This window comes from Pocillopora damicornis, chromosome 4 (assembly GCF_964200805.1).
Source record: "Pocillopora damicornis chromosome 4, jaPocDami1.2, whole genome shotgun sequence".
Taxonomy (NCBI): Eukaryota; Metazoa; Cnidaria; class Anthozoa; order Scleractinia; family Pocilloporidae; genus Pocillopora; species Pocillopora damicornis.
The window spans coordinates 8,532,025-8,547,570 of NC_142673.1; the positions used below are offsets into that span (position 1 = coordinate 8,532,025).

General features: G+C 37.7%; 2 protein-coding genes across 2 annotated transcripts; one reads left to right on the forward strand and one right to left on the reverse strand.

The window, feature by feature from the left end:
* Window positions 1–187: 187 nt before the first annotated feature.
* LOC113669086 (DNA topoisomerase 3-beta-1) lies at window positions 188–5,544 on the reverse strand. The gene has a single exon (XM_027185084.2). It carries the CDS (start codon window positions 5,432–5,434, stop codon window positions 2,867–2,869), a length of 2,568 nt encoding a protein of 855 aa, XP_027040885.2. The 5' UTR covers window positions 5,435–5,544; the 3' UTR covers window positions 188–2,866.
* A 60-nt stretch (window positions 5,545–5,604) lies between these two features.
* On the forward strand, window positions 5,605–14,954 carry LOC113669085 (uncharacterized). The gene is made up of 12 exons (XM_027185083.2): window positions 5,605–6,176; window positions 7,296–7,493; window positions 8,268–8,382; window positions 8,928–8,986; window positions 9,482–9,622; window positions 10,024–10,142; window positions 10,729–10,783; window positions 11,218–11,371; window positions 12,540–12,616; window positions 13,272–13,356; window positions 13,910–14,031; window positions 14,498–14,954. Exons 1-12 carry the CDS (start codon window positions 5,879–5,881, stop codon window positions 14,584–14,586), a joined length of 1,512 nt encoding a protein of 503 aa, XP_027040884.2. The 5' UTR covers window positions 5,605–5,878; the 3' UTR covers window positions 14,587–14,954.
* The last annotated feature ends 592 nt before the right edge of the window (window positions 14,955–15,546 follow it).

A 15,546-nucleotide genomic window follows, 5' to 3' on the forward strand; every position in this document is an offset into this window, starting at 1 on the left:
TCCTGTGATACTAGTGCAGTGCTGATCTACCAACTAAGCTAACAAGCCGGTCATTTTGCTGGGTTGTAATAAACTAGTGTAGTGATGAATGGATGACAGTGAATATAATACATTCGAACTGCAGATTAATAAATGAAAATGAGTGATCTCATCTTCATTATATATGATATCAGTATTATCCAGTGTGTCACAATAAATTTTTATTACAGTTAACTTTTTTTACAACAGTTAAAATTCATCAATTTTCACGCCTCAGTGGCTAAATCTTCAAGCTGTTTCACAGCTATCAGTTGACCCAATTGAGATCCTCCTAAAACCAATTGTAATAAGGAATTCAAACAGACTTGGAAAGGTCCAAATTACAATCCATAGATTACTCTGTCTTCATAATTTTGTTACAGTCTGTGACAGAATACTGGGACCATTAGAGTTGGCTCAAATTAGTGAACTTTAATAAAGATGTGGATTATAAAGAGCATTAGTTTCCTTCTCAGATACCAACATGTTAGTCTCCTCTCCAGTCGTTTTTGGTTTTGGTCTAAACACACAATGCACTCTAACCCTTCATGTGGAGTAAGCAGGAAAGATCAAAGGCCACTCTGCATGCAAGGTTATCAAGTCATCATTCACTGGAAGACAATCTGTCAAGCAACTACATATACACCAAACTACAGCTGAAGGAGACTCTTAACCCTTTCACTTCCAGGATTGCATCAGAAATTCTCCTTACCGTCTACAAAATAACTCTCATATTACTTTGGAGAATTTAGTATTGGATCAACTTGTAATCCTCTAAATGATATTTTTCTGCATTCTCATCACTTGATGCATGCTTGCTATAATATTGATATTTGGAAATTTTGCCTTAGTGGTCACCCATGGGAGTTCAAGGGTTAATGTCAAAAAGCTTCAATTAAATATTAACATTGGAAAAGATTCAGACAATATTGTGCAAATATTAACCAAAAACTGAAAAATAAATAAATACTTGCTGAAAAAATGAACAAAATTCAAATAAAATAAACTTTAAGTAACATGTGGGTATAAATCTAATGGCATAACCAGACAACTTTTCATTAATTTTAAGTAATAAAACTCTTTACGAGAAAAATTGATAAAAAACAACTGGCCTTACAATTGAAACAAAACTAAGTTCTATTACAATTCTTCCAAAAAAGATGAACATAATATTCAATGAACTTTCTTACAAAAGCTCATACATCAAGCTACCCATAATAACAATCACAATATCTTATCTCTTGTAAGTTATTTTTTGATAAATAATTGGACATGCTTTACATTTTTTCCCTCTCATATACTGGATTCTTTCCATAAATTAATAAAAGTGATTTCTTATCCATGTAACTTGCAATTTGTAGTGTTGTGCAAACAACAGAATACTCCATGCTGCAACCCTTTTGGCTGCCATGGCAAGTAAAAACATTTTGGCAACTAAATTTCCAGTTGAAGTTGCTGCTTAGGCAACCTGTATTGGCAGTCATGAATCAAATTCAACCATTTTCATAACTTAATCTTTCTGGTGCAAAGTTCAAGATAAATAGACAATGGTACAAAATAAATTGAAATTGAATTGAGAAATTCCTTTTCAAACAACTTGGCAAGACTAGAGTCTTACTAGAAATCTGTAAGGTTTACTTAGTTACTGGACATTTCCACCCTACATATCTACATCTAATTTCTTTTCCCTAGAAACATCCATGAGAATCTAATTAAGCAAAATACAATATAAATTGGACGTAATAGGTATATAAATGTGAAATATACCATTATTCATATTGTTGTTGTTATTGATATTATTTCAGTAAAATAGTATGCGAGCAAAATTTAATCATGTAGTTTGATCATCTGCATCAATCTTTTATACCCAAATATCAGTATCCATTTTTTCCATAACCCTTCCTTTGGTGCTGACAAGGAGAATTTGTGTTACAGTCAAAGCTTGTAAGGTTAACAATCATTTCTTTTCTACTCATGATCTTAATGAATGATTCAGCAGTATTACTTTAGGAGAAATAAGATGCTGGTCATTCTTGGGGTTTAAGTAGTCCTGAGAAGGACCATTATCAGTAGTAGTAAATAGCATTTTAACATCAGTAGCAGAAGTCTTTATCAGAGTCACATGGAGAATTATTGTCAATGATGTGCAATATGTCCAATTCGTGTAAACTGATTAGTCAGTTTTGTTGTGATGTTATTAGAATATCAGACTGCTTGATCAAATTCCTTTTAGGTCACTTCAGGGAGTAGAATGGATTGAGAACCAAAAATGTTTGAATGAAGTATTTAACATCCAGAAGTGATAAATACTCTGAAGTGATAAATACTCTTTCTAGAGTTAAATATATCATCCAAGAAACAGGAAAGAAGAATGGACAAACCTAATAGTTAGCAGGTGTAACCTTGATACAATACCCAATTCTCTTCACTAAGTTACAAGGAAATATATAGCAGCTTACATGGCAAATTACTAGTCATATCCTAGGAGTTTACAGGCAAATAAAAAAGTAGAATAAAAATTGAAAGTTTTACCACTTAACCCTTCAACTCCCATGATCTTGAGTGACCAAAACAGAATTTCTCCTAACAATATCAATACAAAATCAAGCACACAAGTAATGAGAATAAAGGAAAATTTCAAAAAGAAGATTATAGGTTGATCCAATACAAAATTCTCAGAAGTAACATTATAAGTTTTGTATAGCAGAAAGTAATGAGAATTACCAATAAGATCTTGGGAGTGAAAGGGTTACATAAAAGCTACGAAGACCATAACATAAATTTCTGTCCTGAAATTAAATAAGGCTGCACATTCACCAAAGCAATGCTTATCACAGTAATTGAGACATTACAGAAAGTACGATGCAAGCTGTGACATTTTATCCTTGGGTCTACCTCTGCCCTTTCCTCTCCTACCACCCCTGCCACGCCTTCCTCCTCTGCCTCGCCCTCCTCTGTACATGGGGTGCTTTGATGCTGCATGGGACATTTTGACCAGAGGTGCAAGCAGTGGATCACAGAAGAGACAACCGACATGTTGGGTCTTTTCGCCGGGCAGTGGTGACTTGGTGCGGTTGAAATCAATGTTCAGAAGAGTTGTCCCACATTCACACTCCTGATCTGTGGCACTCACTCGGAATGCATCTTCAAATACATGTATCACCAGATTACATCTGTTACAAGCAAGTTTCCACTTGGGAGCTGAGGTTGGATCAAGCACAAGGCTTCCATTATCACACTCAGTGCAGTCAGCTATGCCGAGACTCACCTCAGAGTGGGCACATGTAGGATGTGTACACTGATTACAGCCCATACCTTTCCGCATTTCTGGGAAGGGTGGATGGTTGTAGCAGTAAGGGCAAACTAAGGTACTCTTTCCCCTCCCTCCAGTAGACCACAACACCAACTCAAACTCATCCAAGGGACACTTCAGTTCCTTGTACAGTTTGATGCTTCCATTTTGTGGAAGACTATATGTCTCATCACAGTTGGCACAATGCAGGCGTGTTGGTTTAGCACTGATGTACTTCATATACCTGTTACATTTGCCACACCTTGACAAGGCCTTGCCGGTATCTTTGAGTGGAGTAAATGATACTTCAAAAAGCTCATCCATGCTTGTGATGGTTTGCACAAAATAAACAAATTTCCTTGTGAAGATTCCAATGGCATGTTGCAAAACAGAATCAAATTCTGCCTTCCCAACAGCAATTAGGTTTAATTGCTGCTCAACAGCTGATCGCATGGTGGGTAGAACAAGCTGAGGATCAATTTTTTGGTAGCCATGTACCAACACAATTCCAAGAGGGGTTGGTTGAAGCTTTCGGCCACTGAGTACCTGGACATAGTTTCTTTCACAGATGTTATTAATGTGAACAGAAATACTTGCATCTGTTCCAATACCATGCTTCTCCATCAGTGAAATGAGCTCACTCTCTGTGAGGTAATCAGGAGGTGAAGTTTGTCTTTCTTCAAGTTTCACTTCTGCAATTTGATATGAATCATGCTGTTGACAATGAGGCATTCGTTCATCACTGGAAATTGCCTGCCAGTCCATCACAGACGTGAAGCCTGGGTTGGTCACAGCTTTACCAGTGAATGAAAAGGCCTCCTGCTCAATTGAAAACTTCACTGTTGTTTGCAAGTATTTACAGTCATAGCTGACACTGGCTATAAAAGATCTTGTGATCAACTCATATAATCTCCATGCATCACCCCCCAGCTCAGCTTCACTTGCAGGCTTCATTGGTGTTATGGGTGGATGGTCACCAGCATCATGCCCCTTCCTTGGCTTGTTAATACCCTGCTCTAGAAGTTCTCGTACAGATGAACCCCAGCTGGAGTTTGTCTGCTGCTGTCGGAGAGTTCCCTTCAGATCAAAATTTTCTGGGTAGTGAGTTGTTTCTGTACGAGGATAGCTGATGTAGCCTTGTGTGTAAAGCCTCTCTGCTATTTGCATGCAGTGCTGGGGACCCATATTAAGCCCTGAAGAAGCCATACGTAACATTTCAATAGTGTTTAAAGCAATGGGCCTTTGTTTGGATTTCTCCTTTTTGGAAACACCAACCACAGTTGCTGACCTTGATGACTTGACAGCTTTTTGAAACATGACAGCTACCTCTTTATCAAACAGTCGACCCCTGTCCCAGTCAAGCTGCAAGGTCTGACCACTTGGGTGGAGTACCTGGGTTTTAAGTACCCAGAAAGGTTCAGGTTTGAACGACTGTATCTGGTCGTGACGTTCCACACAAAAGCCTAGAGTTGGTGTCTGACAGGGGCCATAAGAAATCAGCCCACTATCCAAGTCACCATATTTCCCCTGGAAGTACTTTGTCTGAAATCGCGTAAATGCACAACCAATCCTTAGGTCCAGCTCCTGCCGAGCATCAACTGACCTAGCCTCATTCCTATTAGGCTCGCTTAAACGATGCATGGCACTGCAAATGTCAGTCTCTGTTATGGCAGAAAACTTCGCACGGAATACATTCTTGTTGCCTGATTTCTTATTCATAACAGGCCTGACGCAATCCAGCACCTCAAAACAGATGTTCTCCCCTTCTTTGTCGCAATCCAACCACAGAACAATGTAATCGACGCCTTTTCCCTCCTGCTGCAAGAATCTAGGCATTTGCAGTTTTTCGTTTGCCTCTTTCTTCAGCGTTGCAGCCGTGAAAAGTTCCTGAGGATTAACAGCGTCCCAGTTATTGAACTTGTGATGGAAATCCAAGGTCATTACGTGCCCACACACAGAGGTCATTTTAAATTTCACCGGCTCTTTGTTGAACTGTCCGTCATACTCGTGTACTGAACAAGCTCCATTGAGCCCCTTTCGCGTCCTCATCTGTCCCTTAGAAAGAAATTTGGCGATTGACTGAGCCAGGGAAGGCTTCTCTGCTACCATAAGTACAGTCTTCATAGTTGCTGGGAGATGTTTCTGGGCTGCAAAGGAAGCCTCAAAATACTGAATACAAATAAAATTTTTAGCATTCCTCCACGTGGCAATTAGTGATTACCGAAGCGGTGTAATGAGCAAACACATGCGCTGAGCCTTCACTTGCTACCTGTCAGAGGATTCTTTTCCTAACTGAGTATGCTCAAAGATGGCTCTGACCCAGGTCTCCATGGAATTTGTATACATAGAATATGAAAAACAAGAAAACATCCACTAGTTCAGCTGTGTGACAAAATTATAGGCTGAACGTTTTCATTTCGAAACATCTGGTCCATGACATTTGAAACTTAATCACAGCCTCTGAGTCACTTATGGTGATGTATTTTCCCATAAAAGGACGGTTAGAGTCGCTTTAAGTTTGTGCTGTCACAGGGAAAGTTCAAATCTCAACGAACATAGCTTCAGAACATGGCTGAAGTTGCGATCGATACAGAAAGCTCTAGAGACCCCAGTTCGCGACGAGGACGTCGTAAAAAGAGAATGTCAAGAGAAATTGACGATTACACAAACGAAAGTATAGAATCACCGAGCTCTCTACCAGAGAGAATTCCTCTTCAAGATGTTGCAGACGGCGACAAAGGTGGAGTGACTCGTAGCGCGTCGAATAATTCTGGTGATCAAGAGGGAAGCTCAGGGATTCCGCAATCAACTTCGGAAAGAAAAAACCGTGCTAGAAGACAGAGAAGAAGGTCCAGGATGGAAAATGGTAACAAAATAAAGTATTGATTTTATAATTCCTCTTATTCACAAGCTCTAAGCCTGCCGTAGCTGCGAGATTACAGGTTATAGACTAGTTTAGATAGTAAAGCCCGCTCAGACTTTCCTGATCCTCGTAGTATTTGGCTTTGTCAGTCATTCAGTTGATAGCAGCACCCAGCCCTTCTGTGGGAGACATAAGTTCAAGACCAGTAGAAGTCTCATTTGATTTTGTTAGCTCCACAATCTGGAGTTGTTGTTTTAACCTTATCATCTATTGGTTAAACATGATTTATTTGATTTTTCCATTAGATTGTGCCCTAAGTTTTGTTTTAGAGAAAAAAAAGTTTGGGTTAATATACCTTTTACCTGTCCTTCAGAAAATCTTGATACCTTATTTCCTAGAATATTCCCTAAGAGCACTTGTTTGAAAATTTTTGCAAAAAGGAAGGCACCTAGTCTAGGGGGCTCTTATTATTTTCCTGTATGGATTCCTCTGAAGTTTAAGCGTAAAAAGTTAGCAGCAGTAGAAACAGGTTTTCTTTGTATTGATTTCCTACTATTTAAGAAAGTGATGTTGGAATAGAGGACTTATTCAAGAGGGCACTTGATTGACATCATCAACTTTGAAACTCTTTATGGTGGCAAATTTACCTCATCAAGTCTGTTGATAATACTAAATTACCCTGTTATACTATCCCACCAATGCAGGTTTTTTAGAAACTTACCCCTGTTATTTATATGTTTGACACTATGGCCTAAGAAATGGGTGCTTTTTGGGGAGAGAGTGCCTTTTAGAGTATGGGTACTTATTCAAGGAAATGTGATACTTTCGCTCTCTGGAGTGACCTAAAGTATGAATACATTTTCAGGTAGAAAGGTGAAGAGAAGAAAAATATTGTGATTGAATTAAATAAACCGGTTAAATTCCAGTGGACACTGGCTGCCTATTTTGATAGAAGTAATCAAAACAATTGTTACAGAATGGTTCTAACATCAAAAAGAATTTGCATTAGAATTCAAAAGCACCTGGGCAATTTTACTAACACAGTTGCTTGTCTTTTTGATTATTCAACAATATTTACTTGTCTTAGGTGAATAATTGTTCAATTAATTTACTTTTATTCAGGAGATGTTTATGATGGAATGGAGTCTAAAACACTAGATATACCAGAAAAGAAAAGATATAAACGCCCTGCATCTGGTGTAACTCGTCATGCCAGATCAGCCAGTGCTGAGGTCATCAATAGGGACGAGGAGGATATGATGGGAGATACTGAAAACTTTACTCCTGCAAGGAGAAGGCCAAGAAGGAAAAGAACACATGGTGAATTTATTTCTTTTTTTTTTTTAAGTTTTTAAGCAAAATGTATGGTACTCTTTCTCTTTGAAACTGATATGTTTGGCTAGCCATATCAAGCTCAAGGCATAGAACTTTCTCTATTTTTCCTTTATGGACCACAAGGTTACTTGTCCAAAAAATCTGACAACAACTGCAGGGTAAAAAGCTGGACTTGTAGGGAAATTAATAGCCACATTTTGCGTTTCAAAATCAAACACTTGTAAGGTACACACTAACCTAAAATGATACTTATTTTTCTTTTTGTAAGCAGTTATTATTTGTATGGGTTGTGAAGTTATTAGTTATGGACAAAATAAATTATCATTTGTCCAAAGTTAGGTTAAAAGATGTCCCAGATGTTTAGAAATCTTAAGTTTTCTAAGGAGAAAGGAACACCTTTTAGGAGAATGGGTATTTGAAAACATAATGCATGGTGTAATTAAGACTTAATTTTCAACACCTGGGAAAGTGTGAAAAATAAAAAGAAACCCACAAAAATATGGAAAGGGGTTTCAAGTTTTTTTTAGGGCTTTTAAAAGTTTGCCAAAGCATGGCCAAAGAATTGTTTTTGCCATAATCAGATAACTTTCAGTTTTGGGGCAGATCTTTGACAACCATCCTCCTGCATGAAATGTTGTCATTTGACTCAGAAGCTTGAGCATGGAAAATCTAACCACTGGTTTTAGAAAATTTTGTAAGTTGTTGTAGACAAAAAGTGTACAAAAAAGTTCATATAACAACTCATGAGTTTTATTTCAGGCTCCCGAGATGTCATCAATGGTGAAGAATATACTTATGACTATGATGGATATGATGGCCCAGGAGACTCAAAGAGGACAAGACCAAAGAAAAATAAAACAAAGAAGTCTCAAAGGTGCATAAGGAGTTTTCTTTTCTTGAGTTGGCCCTCCTCTGGTATGAGTATGTTACTTACTAGTGGCATGTAGCAAAATTGTGGTCTATTTTATCAAGAGGAGTGGTGGTGAAATTTCCAGCACAGTGACTGGGAAAAGGAGGCACTCTGTATGCTGTGAGTAAGAATTGCTATTCCAGGCAAGCTGTGCTGGAATTCCCTTAACAAGAACCTAAAAAAATTGATGTGCTCATTGCTTCAGAGAGGACCAAGAATATCTAGGAATTTAGTTGTATTTGTAGTATGATTATTGACTCAATGTGAAAGTGATGTTTGTTAATAAAGAAGAAGTTCAGCAATTTGAAGTGAAAGATTTTGTTTTGATATGCAAAGTAATGATTTGTCAAAAGGCTTGTACCTGCATATATGCTGCACCCCTAACTTTGATCCCATATTTGCAAAAAAGAAAAGCTGTGGTCTGTTTGCAAATAATTGCAGAATATTTTCTCAGTATATTTTTCTCAAATGAGATTAATAACAATATTTTTTATTTTATTAATTCTCAGACAGCAAACTGGAACATCAGCTGAGGAAGACAACTATAATGCCGATAATGATGAAGAAGGTTAAAGGATTTATTTTTTTTTGTATGTTGACATGTTTCCTTGAGTGTAAATAATTTAAAACCTTTTTAAATTGGTGTAAATTCCAAATTAAGGTAAGGCAAAATTTCAGCGTTAAATAAAAACCATGTACCTTGATATTTTAAAAGGATTTTTTTTAAAAAAATTGTTTTAAAGTTGAAATCATTCAGGTGTGTGACCACCTATCCTGTGAACCCTTTCACTTCCAGTGCTGATGAACATGTAACTTCTTCCCACAATATCCATATATAATCCTGCAAATAGGTAATAAGAATACTCAAACTAATCAGGTTGAAGTTGTTATCTTGATCTAAAAAAAATTTTCACAACTAATTTGCAAGGGAATGGGTAGCATTAACTACCAGATCTTGGGAGTCAAAGGTTTAAAGTTTTGTCTTACAAGCTTTCAAAGAGTGATTATGTATTTGTTTGTATCTAATTTGAGTTTATTTGTGTATTCTTACTGTTCATTACAGCTTCAATAGTTGACTATTATAAGGTGGACAAAGAAGACATTGTTGTGAGCAACACCTCAGAAACATCACCCCCTGCCCTACCCCCTGTGGCTCAGACCTTGCCAAGTCAACCACTAGATGTTGTTTTTATTGAACGAAGAGGTAAGAATTGTTGATTCACTGAAATAAAAGTTGACAAAAAAAAAGAACTGTACCAAGTAACGCATGATATGAATGGTAAAGATACAATCTTGTTTACAAAATAAAATCCTTTATCCGGTAGAAGTCGCATACAATTTTCTCACAATCTGAAGACTCAAAATGATTGTGTCTTATTTGTGCCCTTGCAGTGATCTCTTTTTTAAAATACATGATTATGTAACCATATTAATATCTCTTAATCAACTTACAGCTTGTTTTAAACAAATTCTCCTTGTCAGCTCTTAAGGAAATGTATAGAGAACAGTGCGGATAATATGCATACTGTTGTTAGGGTGTGAAGGATTACCAGATTTTTCTTACTTTGAATAAGGAAAAAGAAGTCTGTTAATGTTTCATTCTAGATGGCCAGGGATTTACACGGGAGAGAAAAACAAGGTTAATGCAAATGGAAGAGGAGAGAAATAAAGAACCTGAAAAGATTCCCTCCTCCATGCAGATGACAACTGCTGAATTTGCTGTGGTATGCTTAGTCACTGATTAAGTTGTTAGATTGTTCTCACCATTATATAGGTCATGATAAAAACCCTTAGAAACCCCAACCCTGTAAAATTTGTCTTCTTGCACAATTCCAGTTACATTGAAGCATGAAATGTAAAATTTTGCAGCTGGTTACTTTTCATTTGCAAAAGAATGTTGTACACTTTAAGGGTTAGGGTAGACTTTTTATTTTTTTTTCTTTTTCATTGGAAAGCTAAGACTATGCAACAGTGGAAGCCAATTTAATGTATCTTTCCAAGAAGAATACATGTTTTTGTCTGGCGTATATATGTCCCAGAATCACATCTCAGAGAGTTTTTTCAAATTTCAAAATTTTCCAGGAAGGCAAGCCACAGGACCCCCCCCTCCCGAAGGGCATATTTCAAAGCAACTCACTCTGCCTGTTACACAAGCATAACTCAATTCAGCCGCCTTCTCAGTTTAGATTATACATCTATCTAATGACAGCCCTGAATTTTTTAAAAAAGTTTCAGAATTACTTACAGAATTGCATGGTTGTTGACATGACTAATTCAATGATATCTTTCTTTTTTCTTTATCTTTTCCAGTCAGTGCATAAAGCCTTTAGATCTTTTTCTGTTTTCTGCCATGGACTTCTTGCAGGTTGTCACAGACTGAAATGGCTTTTAAATAATATGCTAGCACAAGTTATATGATAGGCATCTCATTTCTCCAATATCACACCTAAATCACACATTAGGTGTGCATTAGGTTGCAAGAGTAAGGAAATGATGGTCAAATAAAGAAGCCTTGGGTTGAACAAATTCTCCTTGTCAGCACCTTAAGGAATATATCAAGAATATTATGAAGAATATACATACTGATGTTAGGGTGTAAAAGATTAACTAGTGGTAACTTGCATGTTCCTACCCCTTAGGCAGTTTGTTTGTTTTTTTTACCTTTAGTTCTAGTGAACTCTTTGTGCTATTATTCTGTGCTTTGACTAACTGATGTGTTTGCCTCGGTTTTGACATTACAGCTCTCCATCAAAAAGTTCTCCAAAGGGTTAACCAGTTTTGTGTTCCTCTCTGTTTCAGGTCTAGCACTTTGCCAGGTCATCTTTGTTTACTCGCTTAGTAATAACAGTGAAGGTGATGTGGTCTTCCTGGAAAACTACTACAAGTTGGCGCAACCTTTACAGTCACTATACTACATGCTGTTTGCAATCTGTACAGTGTCTGTCTTTGACAGGTTCGCATTATTTTTAATTTTGACGTCCATCTGTGCTATGATTAACAAATATATTCCATGTTGCCATGTTGTCTTCTGGGATCTTCTACTGAACAGATGCATGACAACCTGGAATCTCTGTTTTATATGATAAAAAAGCAAAATGTTGTTAAAGGTTATGTCATCTCTGCAGCTGTCCTCCAATAGATCATTAGTAAGAGCCATGTACAATTCAGGTTATCATATAATTTCATTGAGATAAGGGTTCTTTAAGGACTTACTTTATAGTGTTTTGTGTAATTTTGTGTGAAGTGCTAACCACCAGCTCCTTGATTGTGATCACAAAATATTAATTTGGTAAGGAAGAAAAACAAAAGAGAAGCATGATTGAACCTTGAAAGAACAAGGATGGTCAGGAATAGAGAAGACTATTACAATGGATACTATATTTTAAGTCAAATTATACAGGCATTTTGATTGGTTCTCGCTAATGATCTATTAGAGGACAGACACATACATGATGTCACAATTAACCACATTTTAGTTTTTTATCATATAAAACAGATTCAATTTTGCCATGGGTCTCCACAGTAATAAATCACAGTGACATACTCTGTGACACATCAGTGACACTCAGCTGGGTCTCCTGTGCCACTTTTCTGTTCTTACCACCTTTTGACGTCATCTGTTATCTATTTGTGCAGATAGTAGCATGATTTCGAGTGCAATTTCGTGTTAATAAGCACGAATAAATTTTTTAAAAACAACAATATTTTACGAGCCCGTAGGGCGAGTGCAATTTGTAGTCTTTGAAAATTTATAAGTGCTTATTTACACCAAATTGTTATGGAAATCATGTTGTTAATAATTTACATGAAAAACTCATCACAGAAACTCAAGAAGGACGAAGTTTTGGTAGCGCGCGCACTATTTGTAATTTGCACTCGTGTTACAACTTTGCACTCGCGCTAAATTAAAAATTCACACATTTTCAGCTAATCAGACGTGCGTAATTTTTTCATTTATGGTATACTGTTTATATGATAAGCCCAGTCAGACATGTTTTTTGATTGGTTCTTATGATCTGTTGGAGAAAAGACATGAAGATGATGTCACAATTAAAAACATTTTACCTTTCTTATCATATAAAAAAGATTCTATGTAACGTGTACTTTTGTTATGTTCACAGGTACGATATGGCAAATCCACGGTCTGGCTTTTTCCGGGACTTGCTGTCGAGACCATCTAGAATTCTTTCAATAAGTGGTGCGTAAGAAAAAAATACAGTTTATCAGTATTAACCGCCACGAGCTAAACAGGCTCTTCTTGTCAACTTACAATAAAATTAGGTTCACGTGAGATGTGGTGACTTCATTGAGGTCGGATCTTCTGTTTTTCTCGTGAATCTGCTTCATAGCTGTTGGATCTCCACCTCGCCCACTGTTTTCCTTCCCCTGCCCCAATCAATGTTGGCAGGTAGCTACAGGAAGGGCTCCTGTCTAGGTTTAGGGTATTTGCCAGCTACGGGAGTGGTCTTTCATGTGACGGTAGGCTGGACATAGTGGAAGCCTCTTGATACCCCAGGCACAGTCCATTTAACACTTTGACCCCTAAGAGCGACTAGCATCTAGTGTCTCCTTATAGGATCACCCCTGAATCATACATTAAGGTCACGAGAATGAATGAAATGATTACCAACTGAAGAAGCTCCTTATTAAAAAAATTCTCCATGTTCGTACGGTAGGAAATGTTAATACTGATGAAAGGGCCTAAAGGGTTGACGAAGCGGCTGGTTAATCTTCAAAAGATCACTTTCCTTTCATCTCTTAGCACCTGCGGTTAAGGGAAATATTCTTAATCCCGTTTAATCATAAACCTTGAAATTTTTTAACAATTTTGCTTTTTTTTTCGTCTGTGACAGCATACCTCTTTGCTATGGTCTTTTCAATAAGTGTGGCCAACATAGACGACAGAATCAGTTTGTACAAGGTACACAGCGACTTATGGTGAGTTTATGTCTTTTCGAGAAAGCATAAGTTTAAGGGTTTTGCGCTCGTTATCAGAATTACATTATTGCTCACAGTGGAATTTTGTTAGTGCCTTTGTTGAAGAACGAGAGTCCGGAAAATCCAAGCCCGATATAAGGGCTCTAGATTACTGAATTGTTTTCTCTCTTCTTTGCAAAATCAAACAAGGTATTGGGGCGTCTTCTTTTCGACTGTGTTGGGTTGAGAGGTAAAATTAAGAGAAGAATATACACAGTTATCTGTGGTTCGAGGTATCAAAAAACCAATCATGACTTGGTCGCCTGCGTTTTCCAGCGCTATGTGCAGTTGAGTTGTTTTTATTTTGAGTTCTCATTGGCTCTTACAGTATTTTCCTTTTTTCTGATTGGCCTAGATGATTGCTGTGGTTTTGGTTTTACAACACTCAATCAAACAGCGCTCTCTGCAAGGCTCAAGTGAAATAAATTCCCCAATATTTGGCTCTTGATGTATTTTCTGTGTTTGTTTCCATTCGACTGTTAACCTTGTTTGTTTGTTTGTTTGTTTATTGCAGGGGACACGCGGAGACTTCTTCGTTGTTGGATACTTGGAGGATCATCAACCTCATGCGCGTGTTAGGGGCCGTGTTGGGCTGGGTACTAGTATCAGCTCAGCCGTCAGACGAATGTACGGCAGGTAAGTAGACAGTTTATTTTCATCTGAAATATCTTGGCTTTTGAAACGGAATGTGTTACGAATACGGAGTTTAAGACATAGTAAAGTACCTGGTCTTAGAATTCGTTGCTTTTATTTAGAGGTGATTTTAACAATTTTAGCCTCTTTCAATGTTAATTTAAAGTTTAACTCATGATAAAGAAATTAACCCCTTAACTCCCATGAGTGACCGAGACAGAATTTCTCCTTACAATATCCATATAAAATCAACCAGATGAGTGATGAGAATAAAGAATAATATCAATTTGGGGATAATTAGTTGACTCAATACTAAATTCTCTGAATGAACATCATAAGAATTGTTTGGTTGACAGTAAGGAGAATGACTAATTTGATCTGAAGTATACCGTTATGGTAATCCAAAACGGAATGATGGTTACACCCAAGTTCTACCTGTTCGTTTGACTTCGATGATTTCTTCTAACAGAGAACTTGTACGAGGGAGAACTGCTGCCCGGAGAACAGAGGCTCGTGCAACAACGAGCAGCCAAAAGTGAACCTCAGCTTGTGGTGTAATCATGTGAAAACACGGTTGGAGACTGGGTCGAGCTACACCCAAACTTGAGTCGTTTCACACTCAAGACGTGTTTAAAAGACACGTGACAAGACGGGAATTGTAAACAAGGAATGTTACGTATGAGTGCAGCACAAGAGGTCGCTTGTAGTTTCATCTGTTTTTTGGACGACAACGATTCCCTGAATTTTCTTACAATTTAAGCCACAAGCATATTGCTAAATGCTGTAAATAACGTCTCCAGTTAACCTTTAATTATTGCACCGAAGGCGACCATGATGTATCTGTTCTCTAAATAGAGATATTGTTTAGACTTTCAGAAATACCTGAAGTTTGAAATTTAGTAATAAAAAAGTACTCTGTAAGGAAACTTGTATGAGATAATCATAAAGGGAACAGCAGCTCTAAGTCGGAATAATTATGAGGATCGAAACGCACCAATGACAACAGACACAGGTGCTACATATAGGGACACCTAAAACTTTGTAGGCTACGTGTAGCCGTACCCTCCCTCCTAAGGTGAAACGGAGGCGAGGGTTTCCTTATAAACTAACTGATGGTACAAGTGCCTTGATTAGTCAAAAACCTATCATTAATTACACAACCACAGTTCCTTTTTAAGCAGTAGGCCGTATTTTCAATCACGAGTCGGAGGCGAGTGATTAACAAACTTTTCTCGTATTCTCCCAACATCCCGTGTGGGTTAATATATAGATTTAGCCAAGCCTAAAAGCGGAGCTCGCATTTTTTTTCCCGCACGTCTCAAGGGCACAACGCCTTGCCCCGGCCAGGACTAGAATCCGGGTCGTCCGACTCGGAGCTCAGTGCACTGACCACTGGACTACTGAACAAAGCCGTGGCGTTGGCGTGCCCGCGGTAGAGTTCACCACGCATATTAAAAGTAGCACCTTGTACGGTCGATGGGTTACTACTATTTTGTACAATCATGGGGCTACGCTCTG

Bases quoted from the DNA above. Each gene is read 5' to 3' on its own strand.
- LOC113669086 (XM_027185084.2), bottom strand. From the start codon at position 5,434: ATGAAGACTGTACTTATGGTAGCAGAGAAGCCTTCCCTGGCTCAGTCA.
- LOC113669085 (XM_027185083.2), top strand. From the start codon at position 5,879: ATGGCTGAAGTTGCGATCGATACAGAAAGCTCTAGAGACCCCAGTTCG. The intron at 7,494-8,267 runs GTGAATTTATTT...GTTTTATTTCAG, and splicing joins AAGAAGGAAAAGAACACATG to GCTCCCGAGATGTCATCAAT. The intron at 12,617-13,271 runs GTGCGTAAGAAA...CGTCTGTGACAG, and splicing joins TAGAATTCTTTCAATAAGTG to CATACCTCTTTGCTATGGTC.